Source organism: Siniperca chuatsi, linkage group LG1 (assembly GCF_020085105.1).
Source record: "Siniperca chuatsi isolate FFG_IHB_CAS linkage group LG1, ASM2008510v1, whole genome shotgun sequence".
Lineage (NCBI taxonomy): Eukaryota > Metazoa > Chordata > Actinopteri > Centrarchiformes > Sinipercidae > Siniperca > Siniperca chuatsi.
Window position 1 is genome coordinate 12,822,617 of NC_058042.1, and position 15,017 is coordinate 12,837,633.

The 15,017-nt window shown below is 39.1% G+C and overlaps 1 protein-coding gene across 4 annotated transcripts; it reads right to left on the bottom strand.

The window, feature by feature from the left end:
- Positions 1–70: 70 nt before the first annotated feature.
- tgfbrap1 (transforming growth factor, beta receptor associated protein 1) lies at positions 71–14,846 on the bottom strand. Of its 4 annotated transcripts, none has more exons than XM_044196390.1 (13): positions 14,588–14,846; positions 12,377–13,087; positions 11,339–11,533; positions 9,992–10,146; positions 9,678–9,760; positions 8,576–8,756; positions 8,298–8,458; positions 7,629–7,686; positions 7,383–7,526; positions 6,516–6,659; positions 5,476–5,635; positions 4,680–5,131; positions 71–3,546 (listed from the first exon to the last, which is right to left on the bottom strand). In XM_044196390.1, the coding sequence occupies exons 2-13, from the start codon at positions 13,071–13,073 to the stop codon at positions 3,358–3,360; spliced, it is 2,619 nt and encodes an 872-aa protein (XP_044052325.1). In that variant the 5' UTR covers positions 13,074–13,087; positions 14,588–14,846; the 3' UTR covers positions 71–3,357. The 4 variants fall into 4 exon arrangements, with proteins under 4 accessions (XP_044052325.1, XP_044052335.1, XP_044052343.1 ...); XM_044196400.1 differs by having other exon boundaries at positions 12,377–13,092; XM_044196408.1 differs by having other exon boundaries at positions 14,584–14,846.
- Between the last annotated feature and the right edge of the window lie 171 nt (positions 14,847–15,017).

Here is a 15,017-nt window from a genome sequence, read left to right on the forward strand (position 1 = left end):
GTCTGTGTAACGATAATCATACCAAAACAGACGGGAATCACTTTTAGGTGTGAAATTGAGACTCCATGAGTTGATATACAGTTTCATGTTTATTAAAATGGGACGGATTTACAGTTTGTACACCCCATCCACATTGGCATTGATTTAGAAAGCAACAAACAAGTACAAATGCAGTATATACATACCAGTATACAGTACATATATTTATAAAATACAATAGCATTTTTTTCACACAACTGTATCTTTTCAATGATTTGAAGTCATGGTTAGGAGGCCTTTTAAGCAAGCTACACTTAAACTGTTCAGACAGAAAGATGCTGTGCATAAGCTGTGATTTTCCGTCATGGCAAGTGAGTCAAACCTACAGTATCTACAATATTCAGATCTCCATGTTAGAAAAATAGTCCCATGTTTGCACAAAGTTCCCAACAGAAATGGGTCGCAATTACAGAAGGCTAACGTCAACAGCACAGGCACCAGAAAAACAAGCAAAACCCACAACAGTGATGTGTCTAAGAAAGTTGGACAATTGTAAATGACTTAAAAGTAAACAACTGTGGACACACACTTCTCTGTTCTTTTGGTTTTTGCTTCTGTTGTCTTACTCAGAAACTGGCAACACTGAAAAAATGTTAGTCCATGGAGGCTTGATTTTGGGAATACTTGCTGATTTTCTCTTTTTCAGAGCTAGTTTGGATGAATATCTTGTACAGTTTTTAGTGTGTAAAGGGTAAGGATTAATTTTCACATCTTCTGATCTTAGAGAAGTTACGGCCTTCTAAATTGCTTTTCACTGTAAATCTGGATGGGCATCTTCAATGTGAGACAGTGGCACATCTCTAGGACGAGGGAAAACATGGAGGTACACAATGATTTAACTTTATAATGAGTGTATTCTGTGTTCAGCAGATTTACATTGCCATGTTTAGTTTTTGTCAGGGTTTTCTCTCATTCCTCCGTTATTGAAATTCATGCGTCTTCTGCCACCTCGGATAACAACATTTTTCAAACCGAACTAGTTTGACATAAACCACTTTTTTAGCAAAGCATCACCTCCAGCAGACATTGAGGAACATGTCCCTGATGACTACACACACACACATTATGCACCTGCCGTTAGTTCTGTCCGTCTGGGAGAAACATTTATGAGATCCAAGCTGCACTCCATTGTTATCTGACACTTACACAGTGTTTGGAAAGCACTAAAGGACAAAGCGGTATTCTGTGATGTCAAGCCTGTAAAGCATTTTAGGGCTTCATTATGATAGAATATGGCCGACTTCAGTTTCTTTACATTTTTGAGAGGGGTGTCATGATGAAAAGGTTAAAGACATAACTCCAGCACTCGGGGAGGCAGTTATGAAAGCTGAAATATATCAAGCCACATGTTGTTCTTGGACCATCAAAGCCATGGATGATATAGATTTTGTTTTCTCACAATTTCCAAACATAAAAAAAGGTTTAGGGGTTATGTGCAGTGCAATATCATGCATTATGAGACAAGCATTTTCTTTGACAGTCATTCATTACTTTCTTTAGGAATGCGGCAGAAATTCATCCACATCAGCTGCTTAATCTGAAAGTTTAATGCTGATGCTGCACACTGTCCCAGTATGACTGATGCAACAGTAGAAGCAATGAGTTTGTAAAATTTCATCATTCTTAGGAAAATATTTTAATAGCACAGTTCCAATGACTGTCAAGGCCAGGGTGTGTGTTAATGGATGGTGGTGTGGTATAAAATATGGGAGAACGGGAGATGAAATAAAAATAACAGATTTGGAGGATTTGTTCCAAACAGCTAAATATATACCCCCCCCAAAAAAGCATATTCAGGGCATTTAGTAGAATAACAGTAAAGAATACCATTAAGTCATTTCCATAATCTTCCACCTGTGGTTCATTTCATTTGTTTTAAACATTACTACCATCCTGTGGCCAAATACTTTCTTACAGCTTAAATAAAAATGGACACTACATGTTTTGCATCACAATATGTAAGCTGTGAAAAAATAACTGAATTACCCAGAGATAGTAATAACGGAGATTAACTAAATGTATCTCATTGTATTCTTGTTACATTCATATGAAAATGTTTATTCACGTTTATTCAAGTTCCCTCCTTGCCCCTCCTGGAGAAAAAAATCTTTATATGGCCCTCCTACATATTATTTAAGTTTGCCACCAGCACATTTTGACTGGGACTGACATTTCTTTTGTGTTGCCAAACAGTAAAATTGATCTATGACGGCAGGTGGGCAGTGAAGATCCCTCTTGATTTATTTAATTTGTTAATCAAAACCGGACAAAATTTATGAAGCTTGATTTCACGTGGTTTGGATGATACTCTACATATCTGCCACTTATATCTGAGCATCTGTCATGTTTCACACTGTGTCTACTGACATATTCTCAATAAAGATTATTTGATTTGTGCAAGTTTTAGGAGGTCAATCTGATTTGGTCCTTGATGTAGTTTGAATATTGAATCCCCAGTTACACTTATTGATGATTAGTGGAGCAATGTAAGTTTTCATGTAGTGTTTTACACTACTGTTGCTCCAAAGACAACACAATGAGACAAGGTCTCTAACCTTGATAACAGGACATTCAAAATCTAATGGGTTTGGATCAAATTGCTGCTGGCAAGTCACCGGCTGAAATACTGTGAATAGAACATCCAGTGCCCTTATGGCTGAGGGGAAAATAAAGCAGCAGTGAGATTAGAGCTCAGAGAGAAAAAGACAGACATAAAAGACTCAAAATCAGTACTGATGAGTCTTTGTAGTATTTCACATTAAAACCCAACACTGCAATGTGCAAGTTAGGACAATATTAATACAATACCCATATGACGTGATTAGACCAGAACCGTAAGAGTGGTAATACTATGCATGCTTCAGAAATATTTGGAACAGGTTTCAAATATTGTGTGTTCTATAGTTCAAGCAGTTTCTCAAATTCAGGTTTAAAACTGTTCAAGCAAAGACAATGACCGGTACAACACTGAACCCACAGATAAGCACAGGAGCCTGTCTTTAATTATTTCTCTGCTTAGGGATTAAAGGGCTGGGTGACTTAGCTGTTTTTTTACTCCTATAAAAAAAACTTGCAGTCTGAAAGTGTGACATAGTTGTGGTACAGGAATAAATAGATGAAATCATCTGTTTCTCCCTTGCACTCTTACACACATACACACTCGCACAGCTTTCTTTGTGTTTCTGATCAACTCCATAGCAGATTCTACAATGACAATGGGTGTTCTGTGCTTATTGTTATCCCCACAGTCCTCAGCATGTCCTGCTTTAGTTTGGTGCCTCTGATCACAGATCACATGGTAGTTTGAAGGGTCAAGTCTCACGTATGGTTACTGCTATTAGTTAACTGTCTCTTTGTGGGAGAGTCTCTTACTCTCTGGGCGACACAGTGAGTGTGGACAGGCACTCCACCTGGCAGACACACCACATCAGGCTCACTGAAGGTGTTGTGGCACAGGTGGCATCCCTTCTTTTCAGACACAAAGATTGGTTTCTTCCGCTCTTTCAGCTGTGGAGAAAATACATTAGAGTTACAATGACTTAAAGCAGTAATGAGCATAAATATAACACTACAGATGTTACACTTCCATGAAAAAATGGAATAATCAATTATATGGACAAGACAATATATGCTAACCCTGACAGGGAGGCCCCAGTTCTTCAATGTTATTTATTTTTTTCCTTAGAACCACTGGTCCAACAACTAAATTTCACTGTAGACAGAAGATATGTTAATGTTTACTGTTTATGTATCTGATTTAAAAATGATACAATCAGATCTCACTCAATGGTTTAATCGGCCAATTCAAATGTCTGGCAAAGCCATTAAGATGAATAATAAATATCAAGAGTTGCTCCCGCCTCCACCTAATTATTGGGAGATACTTGATCGTTTTATATCAGAGAAAGAAAGCTTAAGTTGATTAGTTTACACAAAAGTTTAAATTTGGGAGACTAACAAGTATCACATTTTAGAAAAAGTCGTCATGGTTCCGTTGAGGGCTGCAACTAAAAATAATTTTTATTATCAATTAATCTGCCAATTATTTTCTTGATTTACTGGTATTTGGTCAATAAAATGTCAGAAAACGGACGTGCCCATGAACATGTATTCAAAAGTCTTGTTTTATTCGACCAACAGTCCAAAACCCAAATATATTCAGTTTACTATCATATACGACAACAAAAAGCATCAAATCCCCTGATTTGAGAAGTTGGAACCAGCGAATGTTTGCCATTTTTGTAAGGAAAAATTACTAAAACCAAAAAATAGCTGCTAATTAATTTCCTGTCGATCAACTTATCAATTAAACGACTAATCTTTGCAGCTCTACCTCAGCTGTTCATAATTTAATTGGTTTACTCAGGATTGCTCCATCTATTGGAGAAGTATTGAGAGAAATCTAACTTTGCCAATACCTTTAACAAGTAGTGATTTCTGTTTTCTATTATTATTATTGCTGTTAACCTTTTGTAAAACTAACATCACAAAACAAAAAAGGTCATAATCTAATAAATGATGGTTTTGTACCCAAGCCTGTAAAACAACACATTACACAAGTATAGCAGTTAGAGGAAGAAGAAAGTATTTACTTATTTAACTAATTTGCACGTTTTTGTATTATGTTGTGTGTTTCTCACTCTGTCATGCAGCAGTTGAAGGTTTTCAGAGCGGGCTAGCCCCAGAGCAATCTGGGAGGTGCGGCAGGCATGCATGTTGGCCCTGATAGCTTGACCCAGAAAGGGCCGCAGCAGCTGCAGTGACCAACCCTCAGGGAGCATGCGCAGGACGCGGACTGCATCGAACACCTCGCCGTGCCGATTTAGGAGGTCCACTGCCGCCATCTCCAGGTCTCCACTGCCACCTCCTGTTGCTGTCTGGTTCCCGTCTAGATACACCCCCAAGAGCAGGTGAAATAGCTGCTGTCGGTAAGCAGAATCCTGACAAGAAGAGGCCCACATACAGAAGGCCTCAGCAGACGGGAAGTCTCTGAGCTTGTGCACCAATATGTGCAGTGCTTTATCGTGTTCTTCCAGTTTTCCATGTAGTGTTGCACGCTCTAGCAGTAGTTGTTCACAGTTCTCTATCTTACCTAAACAGAGCAGAAGGACATTAAACATTAAAAGGTCAAAACATTTTGGAATAAAGTCACAAAGTCTTGAGAATCACACCTTGCTATCAAGGATTTTCCAGTCACCTCTACACCCAGTGCATTCATGGTGCTACACATACAATATGTGTTAAGTCTGAGATGACACAGTTATCGATTGTACTATGGCAACATCATTAAAACTAAATAACTTATTTATTAAAATCTTCAGAGAGCTGGTTAAAATGCTGCAAAACACCATTCATCAAAGTTTACACAAAAATAGAAAGATCCATCTTAAAAATAAAACATTCAAGTGTAGTGGTATCTTCAGACTTGTGTCTCACCTAAAAGACACTGTACACGGTATAGGTTGGACTCCCTGAGCATGGCTTGGAGCCTCTCTCGAGCTCTGGTGAGCTGCTTTTCATCTGTTGGCGACACTGACAGCAATGACAAGACCCTCTCTAGGTACAACACAGCCAGGTGTGTGTGGAACTTCTCTTTCTGCATCCGCAAACATGGAAAAAAAACAATTAGAATTCAATAAACTTTCAATTAGGAAGGCAACTAAATCCTGCAAAACAGTTATCTTAAAAAGTCTATGTTTACATTGATTGCAACATTCAGATATTAACTAGATTCAGTACTCTGAATAAGAAATGTATTAAGGGTTATTAAAGATAGCCTCAAAACTACATCACAGAAGAACATAAATAAAGAAAGACAGTGTTTGAGGTTGGACAACGAAAGGAAACTGTCATTGTAAGCTAATGTAGAGGGGACGTATTTGGTTCCACTTTCGTAACAGCTACTGACATGCCCATAAAGAAAGCCCTTATTCCGCGACTACTACAGTGGAACATCTCAGTAACCAACAGATCAGACTGTGGTTGTTACTGTGCAGCTTCTAAGTGTGATTTTGTTCTCAAGTACTTATACTTATGTTGGAGGACTCCTGGGAGGAGCTAGGCAGAAACTGAGGGTGTACATACCCTTTAAAAGGTAACATAATTGACCTAGCCCACAGGTCAGGGTTGTAGGAGGAAGTCAAGGGACAGTGCTAACCACTGAGCCACCGTGTCTCATCATGTGACCAGCTTCATATTTAGAATGTGGTCAACAGTGAGACTGTTGGAGTCCATGTTAATGTATCCATGATAATAATGCAATTCAGTACTTTGGAGAACTGATACTGCAGGGAAATTCCTCTAATGACGCTTGCCACACTGCAGGAAGGTTAGTGTTTAGATCAGCTACAACACAGCATGTCTGGGGCTAGCACAGATTTTGTGTATTGCTCAAGGACACTTCCAGTTCCCTCTCACCACAAAACCACTCATCATGACTGTCATTAACAGCTGATACTTGTATCCTTTTATTGTACCTGTGTCCTTCTCTCCAGCACCAGGTGTTCCAAGTAGAGAAGCAGTGCCTGGCTGTGCTTTTCCAGGTAAGTGATGACATCATCAGGGTTAAATTCTGACTGATCTTTACTGGCAGGCCTCTTAGTAAAGATGTGCACACCTATCTGTGAATGAAAAAGAAAGGCTAGGTTACTGCTTTAGCTCTACCACTTCATGCTAAATATCAGAAAATGATGCAAATAATCTGACATGAAGGAGAAAGCATGAATATTAAGATACTCAGCAACACACAATGAGACACAAGAAAAGACACTGTACTGCAAAAAAGCACATTTAGTCTATCTGCTTTTTCTTCAAGCCATACATGAATGGAGTTGTATGGCGGTATATAAAAATAAGAACTCAGTACCTTCTTTTTATTTAATAAAGAACTGAAGAAATGGCTTGTGAGCACTGGAAAGTGACATCACATCTCTCCAGCCATATTGACTATCTTTATTTTGTCTATTCAATCATCCAATGTTCAGTGTGGACTGTAGAGAATTGTTACTTGTTTTTACCATTGTATAATTATTCTTACAGTATGTGCTGTAGTTATATGTGCATTTTTTTAATTTAGATTTTTATCACCTGACTGCTAATGAAAATGAGCCCTCTTGGCTAACTCTGGCCTATTTCCATTTTTTTCCCCCTGTTACTCAGTGGGCATTGTCCTTTAATTAATAATTAAAATGTAGATGAAATAAAAGAAAAAATGAATGCAACTAGTTTACATTGTTGTTAAACCAATGTAAAAATCAACTTTACATCAAGTTGACTGGCACTAATAATCTTGGACGGACAGCACAGTTACATTTATGAGGTCATTTATGGTCCTGGTAACCTACGGTGGGATCCTTCCGCAGGGCCCAGTCTGCATACTTCCATACAATGTCCAGATTGGAACAGCAGCAGAGAAAGTCCACAATGTACTCATAAAGGTCAGATCTTGTGGAGTCCTGCAGATCCCCATCTACCACACGAATCCACAACTGTCAGAAAAATAAAGAGGGAATATGTGAAATTTCTACACATTATGTTGGTGTGGATTCTTCCGTGAGAACTAATGATAGACTGATTTCAGGCGCACATACCTGAAGTGCTGCTGAATCCTGACCATTATAATGATAGAGCAGCCCAAGTGCAAAATATCTATGGGGGGGGGGGGGGGAACAAAACAAAAAACACTGAATGAAGCAAAGCCATTCCCTCAAGATTGTATTTTTGTACAAAGGTTTTAAACTGACTTGACTAAACGGGACACAGTATTAAAGCTTTACAAGGGTGTTAATTAACAGCAAGGGGCAAGGGAAAGTATGTACTCAACAAAGCCCCATCTCAGTCCGTCCCTCTAGGAATTTGTGAATTTTGTGACCCTAATAATTATTGAAAATTATACTGATTCCCACAGTGTCCACAAGAGTGTTAATTTTTCTGCTAATTACCACAGTTTTAAGCATGATATGACATGATCAAATTGAGACTACCAATTTACACTAATCTCACTCTTCATCAAGCAGTTAAACCACACACGCGCACACACACACAACTAAAAGATGACATTTAACGGGTCCAGCCACAATTTCTAAACGAGTGGATGCTGCTTCAGATTAATTGTATTTGTGTGTCCATTCCAATAACAGCGTTTCTAAAGACTAAAAAATGTCTGTGTTTGTTAAAATGCAGTGATTTTCATGTGATAAATTATATTAACTTATTCTTAAAAAGGAGCGACTCAATACCAAAAATGATAGTATACACACTTGTGATATTTCTCCAGCCATGGGACGCTGTCTGCTAGTACGCAGGCATTGTCTGAAGCTAGCAGGTCTAGAAGGCTGTCGTGATCCTGCTCAGCATACAGCTTTAACAGTGCAGTGTCCACGTCCTCTCTGCAGCCATTGGCTGCCTCTGTGCTTCGTACCTGTGTGTGGAGATGAAGAAAAACATTATGTAATACATATACAGTATTACAAAAACTTCTGTCAAGTGAACTCACTGCAAAATGCTGTGTAAAGAAATCAGTTTTTACTCCATTTACCTCTCCCAAATAAGTGATAAGGAATTTCTTGCATCGCAGCACTTTTTGCTGGTCACCCTGTGCCAGGTGGTTGAGATCTGCAAATTCGTGAAGAGGAGGGTGGCAGCGTGTGAATGAAGAGGAAGCTGGCAGCAGCAATGGATAGAGAGATATCAGCTCCCGCACATCCAGCTGACCCTTCCTGCAAATATAAAAAGGTAAAAACTGCTAATGAGTGAGGCATTCAACAACTAAAGGCTAAAAACTAGAGGAACAGTCACTGAACACACATGACACCTCATAGCTGCAATATTCAACATTTGTTATAATATTAATAATAGATTTTTTTTTTTAATTTGCATTGGTATGGCAGAAAAATGCACTGACAGATAAAAATATTAAAAATACATTTTAAAATTTCTGAATTGGATCCAGATTCACACCCAAAACAAATCCTCTAAACCAAATCCAAAGTTAATTTTCCCATGGCCAATCTTTCAAACAGGAAAACACACAGGACTGGAAACATAACCTCCTTGGCAGAGGCATCTATAAAATCATGAAGTTGTAAAGTAATTAAAGGTTCGCACTAAAATGCAGTTAGTGCAGAAACAGTCACGACTACATATTTATGGGGCTGCAACACTGGTCAAATAACCAAAAATTAAATAGGGGTTTCTGAAGACTTGAGAAAGTTTATGTGTTCTGCAGAAGGTTTTTATCATGGAAGAGAAGCTTCAGTCATAATGAATTGAAAAAGCTATGAAAAGACAGAAAGACTGAAATTGGAAATGGGATGACCTGATGAGTTACGTGACTGCTGTTAAAAGGTGTAACAATTTATTCCACCAGTGATTTCATTTCAATTCTGACCAACTCAACTCAATATGTTTTGTTATGTGAGGGTCAAAAGCAGTCAGTAATAGCAGTTATATGGAAAAATAAACACTCTACTGCAATATTAATCACAAAAATATTTATAGATGAGGTAACGCAAGGCTTTTCTAGGAAAACCTTGGGCCTGAATGGTATTTGTTAGACTCAAGCCACAGACAGTTTAATTCCATGACAAAACAGAGCAGTTTAACAAAAGCTGTAAAATTCTCAACACTCAGACAATTACCTGAAGAGTTCTTTTGCTTCTAGAAACTGAAGTTGGCCAAACTGTATGAAACCTGCTTGCTGGAAGATTCTTTTGTGCAAAATCTGTAGATGCAGAAAGTGACAACATAAGTCAATTGTGTTTTTTTAGTTAAAAAAAAAAATAATAATAATGTAAATGTGATTCAGCTCAGATTCATAATAATATATAATACATTCAAGATCTCAGTCCAGGCAAAGTTATCATATTATCATTGATTATTAGTGATACCAATATCATTGTATGGCCACACAATGACATACTTCACCCATAAAGTCAAAACAGCACACTGTTACCTGGAACTTGTCTTTGGGAATATTTTGCTGCGCTCCCTCTGTGAGGATGAGCGCCTCCTCTACTCTGTGACTGGCTAGTAAGTCCTGGATCTGTCTCTCCAGCGGCAGGGGTACCAGGACATACACTGCCTTTGTAGAAGCCAGAATGACCTTTCCTAAAACACACAGAATACTCACAGGTCAGAACTAATACGCATAGTGATATCACAAGTGGCTTGTTTATTAACAACCAACAGACTTGATTTTAATCTTGTGATACAGGATTTATTTGATATTTGATAGGAACAGGTGAAGAGAGACAGGAAAAGTGGGAGAGAGAGAGGGCAGATGATGTGCAGCAAAGGTCCACGGGTTGGATTCAAACCCGGGCCGCTGCGGTAAGGACTCAGCCTTGTACATGGGGCGTGTGATCTACCAGGTGAGCTACAGGGGCGTCCCGTAGCCATTACTTTCAATGATTGCAGGCAAACCAGAGGAAACAAATAGCAATAGAGTTTCCAGCTTCAGCTCGGTTCAGTTTCTGAGCATCAACTACAAGAATGTGTGTTGCACTTGAAATCTCCTGTGTTCATCTGTCCAGAGATTAACATCATTTCGGTTACTTATTTTTTTAAAGCTCCTTTGAGTATTTTTTTTTTTATTCTAACACTGAACTGAAAGATTCTCTGTAATAGCAAAAAAGGTTGCTAGTGCTTCAGATCCTATTCAGAATCAAGCAGCTTTCAGCCACTTTCTACTAAAAGGTTTTGGTTTCTCAGTCCAGAAAGCCAAAGCAATGACTCCATCCTTGGAATATTTAATAATTCATGGAAGTGTGTGCACCAGGGAAGCACATGACAGTTAAAGACACATAATTGCACTCCATTTTCTATATAATCTATATGGGATGGACAAATTAAAGGGGAACTCCACCAATTTTACACATAAAAGTCTGTTTACAGATCTTGAGGAGTACTATTGCATATCTGGAAAAAAAATATAAAGCCTTTTGTGACCGAACTGTCGGAGGTCAAGTTGCATTGTGGGTAATGTATGCGCCAGGGTTTGGCAAGGAAGAGGAATGTGTGAAATAAAAAAAGACAATAACTCTGGTTCTGCTGCATCGATTTTGACACATGCTAAATTGGTGGAGTACTCTTTTAAACCCCAGGTATACAAAAACATGTCACAAATGGTAACGTGGTTGATACATGTTAATAAGTAGACCTGTTACAACCTAAATGAATAATGGCAAAAATGCATGGGCGGCAATTAGAAAATCACTTCGTCTTCTGATTTCTTTTGGTAAATAGGTGGTTTGATTCAGCATATGTTGAAAATCCTTAAGAGAGCAATATGTGAGGATACCTTCAAAGTCTTGCATAATGTGTCCGTCCCTGAATGAAAGGGTCTGTTTTAGCTGTTGGTCCAACATGCTGTGGATGGTGATGAAACTCTCATCCAAAGCCACCACGTACGGAAAACACACAGCAGCACCAATCACGCTCTCTGACCAGTTGACTGGAGCCCGCTGAGATACCCCTTCTGCATTGGCAAACATTCCTGGAGGGGGATGTGGAGAGACAATTCTCAAGATAAACAGGAATATGTCGTGCAAACATTCTCTTAAGTCAAGAAATACTCATAACGTTTCAAAAACGTAAAGACTCCCACTTTGTAAAAAAACAACAAAAAAACAGCAGATGCACACAGACTGTGAAAATTATGAAGGTTAGCCTGTTTCGACAATTCATAGACTACATGATAAACACTGTACATTACATTACATCTGAAAAAAGAGTAATACAAAATTTGATACACATGAAACTGTTAAAAATTAGTACACAATCAAATTCAAGACCTTTTTAATACCACATAAAATCCAATTTAATACCTTTATCACAGTCATACAGTTTGAAGAATGATGGAAAACCAGAAGGGAAAATAAAGGCCTATAATTATTTATTAAGTACACGAATTTATTGATTTATATCACATTTTTGTCAGTACTTCCCAGCTGTACATAACAATTATTCCTAGAAATATAATTAATCAATTAATGTGACCTGGACCTAAATAAGTGGCAGAAAATTGATGGATGGATTAACCAATTAAAAATTATTAATTAATTAAGTTTCTGCTAAAACTGACACTTGCCCATCATGAGTTGATGAGCTTCCTAGCTACTGCAGCTAGCAGTAGTGACAGTGCTCACTATAGGTCTCATGGTGCTGACTGAAACTACTGCATGCACAATCCACTGTATCCCGACAGCCCACAACTACATACAAAAAAAATTTAAACTAATGTTACGGTCTATGGCAGGCAAGAAAAAGGGAAGAACTGAATTCAAGGCTTTTTAAGACTTTTAAAGACCTGCAGATAACCTTTTTTGTCCTGACTTACCCAGACCACCAGGTGCCGCTAAGAGGAACTCCTCCCTGCCGATCCTCTTCACAATGGGTCTCCTCTCCTCGCTGTTGTAAGGGAAGAGGTCTTGGGAGGCTCCTGTGTTGTAGTTCAGAATCATGTACTGTGTAGCGAGGGCCAGGCACAAGAAGTAACCGTCAAGACTGACGGCACAGGGCTGCTCAGGAGTGGTCACCTCTTTGACCAGCTGCACTCTGTCCTCATACACCATGTAAATCTGCACTGTCCGCCGCTTGGAGGAGAGCACACCCATTTCCACACAGAACGGATCACCGTTCACTGGGTTCTCATTAATGCAGAACGCCGTCACACCTCTGATCTTAGCGCCACCTCCTGCCGCAGAGGGCACAGTCTCCAGTGTCACCATGTCGACGAGGAACACTATTCCATCGCAAAGCACTATGAGACGCTCCAAAGCGGAGGCAGCACGCAGCTCAGCAACTGGTTTCTTGAGGCCCAGATATTTGTGCAGCAGCTTCTGAGCCGAGTAACTCAGTTTCCCTTTGGAGGAAGTGACCTCATCCAGCAGGAAGTGGTGGATGAAGCAGTCATTGGTACCCATGTACAAGTGCTTTCCACAGCATTCAATGCACTCAATGTTGATGCGAGCCTTGTCGCCCATGAGGAGATCTCGCTCCACAGCGGGGACTAGCTCAAAAGCCTTCACACTCATCTCAGCCAAGGCATCTACACTAGATGATACAAAACAGACAGGCATCAACAAAACTGCAGACAAATTAAAATAAATCAATATGACAGTATACTGCAAAACATTTTCTTGTGATACATTATTCATTCACTGGCATATAACTATTCGTTAACAGGATATACTGAGCCATGGGCGTGTCCCTCATTCACAAACTCTGGATGTATTCTGCTTTTCAGCAGTTCAGACTTTTGCTTGTTTCTGAATGATTTATCTCTGAATAAAGACACACATGAGTAGGAGCCTTAGAAATGCCAAACATTCCCTAATATCTTAAGGTTTTGGAGTGTTGCTTGGGCAAAATTGAGGGAAACTGTGATAGACATTTCTCATAATTTTCTGACATTTTATAGCTCAAACAATTAGTCAACTAATTAATAAAATGTAGACTTATTAGCAGCCTTACATATATTCTGGGCAGTCTATCATGTTCTCTTAGTGAAACTTTTCCTGAAAATGTCTGCCAGACATCACAGTCTGTTTGACTTGACAGATGACTGTAGATTACAGTGCATGTTTACATATTAGGCAGGGTTTGTTAAGGACTTACCATCAACATATGAAAGTGTTGTATGTTTAATACGTTTATATATGTTCTGACACATATGGATATGTACTGTAAGTGTGTTTTGCTTGCTTTTGTTCAGTTCTTTCTTGCCACTGTATGTAAAGCAAGTCCTGTACGCTCACATATGGGCTGGGCACTTTGGGGTGTGTGACACTTTAACAAAACTACTTATAGCCTAGCCCCCATGCTCATACAGATAATGGATTATATTTAAAATACAGAGTGTTTCTTTCCCTACCAATAAATGTTAGTAATTGGTAACTTAGCTCCTTCCCTGCTATCGTGTAATTCACATCCAAACCAAAATCTCATGTGTAATGTCTTGAAGCTAAGTTAATCCTCTTTTCTAATGACTATTCATGTTGAGTCTAGCTAGGGTTAACGTAAATTACAAAAATCTTGGAAAACATTAACTTAGCTAGCATACTCTCTCTCATGTAACGTTGCTCAAATAGCTAATGACGTTAACGCTAACTTGCCAAAACCATAGAGGCTAACGGCAGTAGCAAAACAAAGTTTACTGATTAACATTGGCTGTCTGAAAATTGAATATTTTGTTCGTAAACTAATGTAAATTAAGCATGTGAGGAAGTTGTGGGCGGTTTTTAAATTGATTAGGTAGCTTCTGGACCAGCTAGCTAAGCTAACGTTAGCATAAAGAGACTGTTCTCCAGTGATGCCAATGCTAGCAGGCTAATTGCCGCTAAGCTAGATTTTCAGTAAGGCTAAAGAAAGTCTTATTGATGAGACGTTCAAACAAGCTGTACTGTTACGTTACAACAATCACGGGGTGTCTGTCCGAAGAAAAAACACCTAGTTTCCAACCGGCCTCCCCTCCTTTGAGATGATGCTCTGCGCACCAACTCTCTCCCTAGTTTCTCCTGGAGCTGTTGGTGTTAGCAAACATACCTACCGCTGCAGGCAGCGCTCAGGACGGCAGGCCGGATCACCACAAACAGGCGAGCCTTACTACTCCAAAAACAGCGGCCACGACATATATGTACAGTCAAACACTAATAAAGCCATGGTGCTCGGATCAGGACCGCACCGACAAGCGGAAAATATGGCTTGAATGGTAGCGTTAAGTCTTCCTTGTCTAGTATAAAACGCCGCCCATTTGCACTGAACTCCTGCTGTTTGCAGGTGATACGAGGGTGCGTTCAAGACTATCTAGCAAGGAGGAAAGTTGTTAGAGACGATGTCTCAACACATTTCAAACTGACTTCTTAATATGTTACTACAGTAGCTATGTATCAACCGTGGAAAGTTTTATAATCATCATATAACACATTTATTTACAGTTTTTCTCAGTTGTTGTCACATCGTTTAATGAAAACCATGAT

What these genes read in the sequence shown, in the direction of transcription:
- tgfbrap1 (XM_044196390.1), bottom strand. Translation starts at nt 13,073, where the DNA reads ATGAGTGTGAAGGCTTTTGAGCTAGTCCCCGCTGTGGAGCGAGATCTC. An exon ending in CATTATGCAAGACTTTGAAG is followed by an intron (nt 10,147 to 11,338) that starts GTATCCTCACAT and finishes TGTGTGTTTTAG; the next exon opens with GAAAGGTCATTCTGGCTTCT. An exon ending in GAAGCAAAAGAACTCTTCAG is followed by an intron (nt 8,757 to 9,677) that starts GTAATTGTCTGA and finishes TTATATTTGCAG; the next exon opens with GAAGGGTCAGCTGGATGTGC.